Source organism: Tachypleus tridentatus, chromosome 2 (genome assembly GCF_004210375.1).
Source record: "Tachypleus tridentatus isolate NWPU-2018 chromosome 2, ASM421037v1, whole genome shotgun sequence".
NCBI lineage: Eukaryota > Metazoa > Arthropoda > Merostomata > Xiphosura > Limulidae > Tachypleus > Tachypleus tridentatus.
In genome coordinates this window covers 1,450,765-1,453,950 of record NC_134826.1, presented here as the reverse complement: position 1 = coordinate 1,453,950, position 3,186 = coordinate 1,450,765, and the positions used below count along the sequence as shown (strand labels likewise).

Genomic DNA, 3,186 nt, shown 5'->3' with positions numbered 1-3,186 from the left:
TAGTATCAAAATGGTAGATGTTTTAATTACAGATTTATTTGAGCCAAGTTTATTTCTTTAATGTAACTACTACTATTATACAATTACAGAAACACAAGTAGGGAAAGTTTGGACAATATATGAAGACTTTTCAGTGAAATCAGAGTATTAGCTTTCACATTTATATAAGGTGAAATAATTCTTTTATGTTTATGTTTACAACAATATAACCAAGTTATTTTCAGATATTTGTGATTGTTTTCACTCTTATACATCTATCTCATCTTACAATATTGTTGAAACTTTGAAACTTACCTCAGCAAAAACTGTACATCCCACAATATGGTGTATGCCAAAGTCTGAAAAAATGCAAAACAAATGCCATATGTATTAAAGAATGATTAAAAGGACAAATGTAACACATTATAAGCACAGATCTGTCTCATGAATTTCCTATATTACCTGCTTACCACATAGCATGAGAGGCAGAATTTTCAGTCTGTGAATATGTGTGATAGCAAATTAGAGAAAATAAACGAATATAAAGGTTGTTTGTTTCTCATACTTCTATTAACTGTGTTAATTAGCCCTAATTTGAAACTGATAAACAAATACAGCACTACAACCAACAGCTGGATTTCATTGTTACTCTTATGATGCATCTTTAGCCTCAGAATCATGATTTTGTTGTAACAGGATGCAAACCATGGACCCTCAAGTTCAGATTCTGGCATACTAACATTGAGGCCATTCCTGCTGAAAGACCTGAGACAATACGGAAATATTACAGAAAAGAGACAAACAGTTTGGACTAACAGATACAATCATGGAATATAAAGTTAGAAACAGTGGTATACATTTTTACGTTCTCTGTGGCTAACCTAACTGAATATGGCATGGTTCTACACTTATATTCATCTATTTTTGTGCATAATTTTCAACATTCAGTGAGTTAAACAGTATTTACTTTTCAAAACACGCTGAACACGTTTATTATTTCATGTTTGTTAATACGTAAAATGTCCTTAAAGCTAGAGTTTCGAGTTTCGTGCTTGTAATGTTTAGAAAACAACACTTTGCATCATCATCAGTGGTGATCTTACCTGAAGGACAACAATACCGAACAACATTCCACACGCATAGTCCACTCTGAATCGTGTCAGCACCATCAACGAACCTCCGATTTGCCCAATGAGATTAAACCCCACAAAAAATGTTGCCAGAAACCAACCACAACCCCAAGAAGCATGGATGTAATGTTTTTGGTCATCCCATTGGAACCACATACGAAAACCATCCTCCAAGAATGTACCAACCAGACATAATCGGGCGAAGAACGGCAAAAAATATTTGCTTTGTTTTAATACCTGAAAAGAAAGATAAAGAAACAGTTTGCAGAGAACTAAACCCAAAATATACACGTGTACCAAAATCTGAAGAAACAACAACATTAAGTAAATATTTATTTCGTAATACATTATAATAATTATTTTTAGTTATAAAAGTCTTATATAATTGCATCGTAAACTTACAAGTTACGGTCTTGACAGGATGTTCACCACTGGTGTTATGGCTGCTTACCGTTTTCAGAAACATCTTGCAACTACAAACAGATTCTAATCACAAATATCTTTGATTTATATTTGTAACAAATATTTTATATGTGATTTCTTAACTGAGTTAGAATTTATTTTATAGTTTATATTAAAGGAATACAAAACTTAAAGTTCAACAAGTGATCATCTAAGCAATCCCAGTATCCATCTTGCTTCCGGTTTAGTAGGATATTATTTAACCATAATACTACACAAACTATCTGACCAGCACATTTCATTTGTTGTGTTTAATTTTATATTACAAGAAACATTTTTGAGTCGCCTTTAGTAACAACCTCAGTTGTTTTTATAATATTTAAAACACTAATGAACAGAGACCATTTCGCAGTACACATATCTTGATCGATTTTACAGTCTGGAATGTTGTAGGTATGATGATAAAAATAGATTAACATAGTCTGGTACGTTGTAGGTATGAAATGATAAAAATAGAACAGCATAACCTGGAAATATGTATATACGAAGTTATAACAATAAATTTAGAAGAGCTTAATCTGGAACGTTGTACATATGAATAACAATATAATTTAAAAAGGCATAGTATGGAACGTTATACGTATGAAGCGAAAACACTAGAATTTAGTGGGGTATAGAATGGAACGTTGTACCTATGAAGTGATAAGAAAAGAAAATATGAAACATATATTATTTGTTTGTTTCATGTTTCACCACACATACTTTTCATTTTTCTGCTAATGCTGAACATTCGATATTGACTATTACTATCGCTATCACTAGCGATTCTAACTGGACTTATACTACACACACTGGATGAGAACATATTTTTGTTTGTTAGTTAAACTAGTTTTATGCACCAATTAGTAGATTATGCTTTATGTATTCACCATACTTAGATACGTTACTGTAAGTTCGTCGTATGGTAAAAACAGTTAACAATTTCAACTTCTCGCTCTAGTAGCAACACGTCATTCACGTTCTGACCGCTTTTATAATGTAGGTCAGTCAAAATGCCAATGCAGTTTAACTTCGAAATTTGATATTACACAAGTTACTGAAACTTATTGTAACGTAAACAAAAATTATATAATGGCGATATTTTTACCTTATCTGCAATGTCCTCAGCAGTTGTTAATATCTCTTGCTGGTTAACCTTCATGGTAGCCATACCTTACGTCTCCCGACAGAAACACGTTTAACTTAACAGACGATAAAATGTAGGCCTACCCTGGCATTAGTGTACACACACGCAATCCACTTCCCAGAGTTCTGTGTTTAATTATTGGAATAGAGGTAGCTAAATATAGGAAATAAAATAAACTATTTTTAGTGAAAATAAAAACTGTTTTGACATTGCTCGTAAAGGCGCTTGTTTGTCAAAAAATTAGCAACTTTAATAAAAATTCAAAAGAGCTAAAATGGAATAAAATTGCATCGTTTAAAGAAAAGTTTCGTCACTGTTAAACATTAACAGCTAAAATGAGATAAAATGGCGAAATGCATTTTATCTCATTTTAGCTGTTTTTGAATTTAAAATATTGTAAAATGAGAGATACCGCAAACACTTATATTTAACTTTTACCCAAACTGATTGAAATTTTCATGTTATTCTCACTTTTCTTAAACAAGTGAC

The 3,186-nt window shown here is 31.8% G+C and overlaps 1 protein-coding gene across 1 annotated transcript; it reads right to left on the bottom strand.

Moving 5' to 3' along the window:
- Positions 1-246: 246 nt before the first annotated feature.
- On the bottom strand, positions 247-2,846 carry LOC143235126 (surfeit locus protein 4-like). Its single transcript, XM_076472969.1, has 3 exons — positions 2,659-2,846; positions 1,083-1,346; positions 247-338 (listed from the first exon to the last, which is right to left on the bottom strand). Exons 1-3 carry the CDS (start codon positions 2,719-2,721, stop codon positions 291-293), a joined length of 375 nt encoding a protein of 124 aa, XP_076329084.1. The 5' UTR covers positions 2,722-2,846; the 3' UTR covers positions 247-290.
- Positions 2,847-3,186: the final 340 nt, after the last annotated feature.

What these genes read in the sequence shown, in the direction of transcription:
- LOC143235126 (XM_076472969.1), bottom strand. Translation starts at nt 2,721, where the DNA reads ATGGCTACCATGAAGGTTAACCAGCAAGAGATATTAACAACTGCTGAG. An exon ending in CTGAGGACATTGCAGATAAG is followed by an intron (nt 1,347 to 2,658) that starts GTAAAAATATCG and finishes CTTTCTTTTCAG; the next exon opens with GTATTAAAACAAAGCAAATA. An exon ending in TCGGTATTGTTGTCCTTCAG is followed by an intron (nt 339 to 1,082) that starts GTAAGATCACCA and finishes GCATTTTTTCAG; the next exon opens with ACTTTGGCATACACCATATT.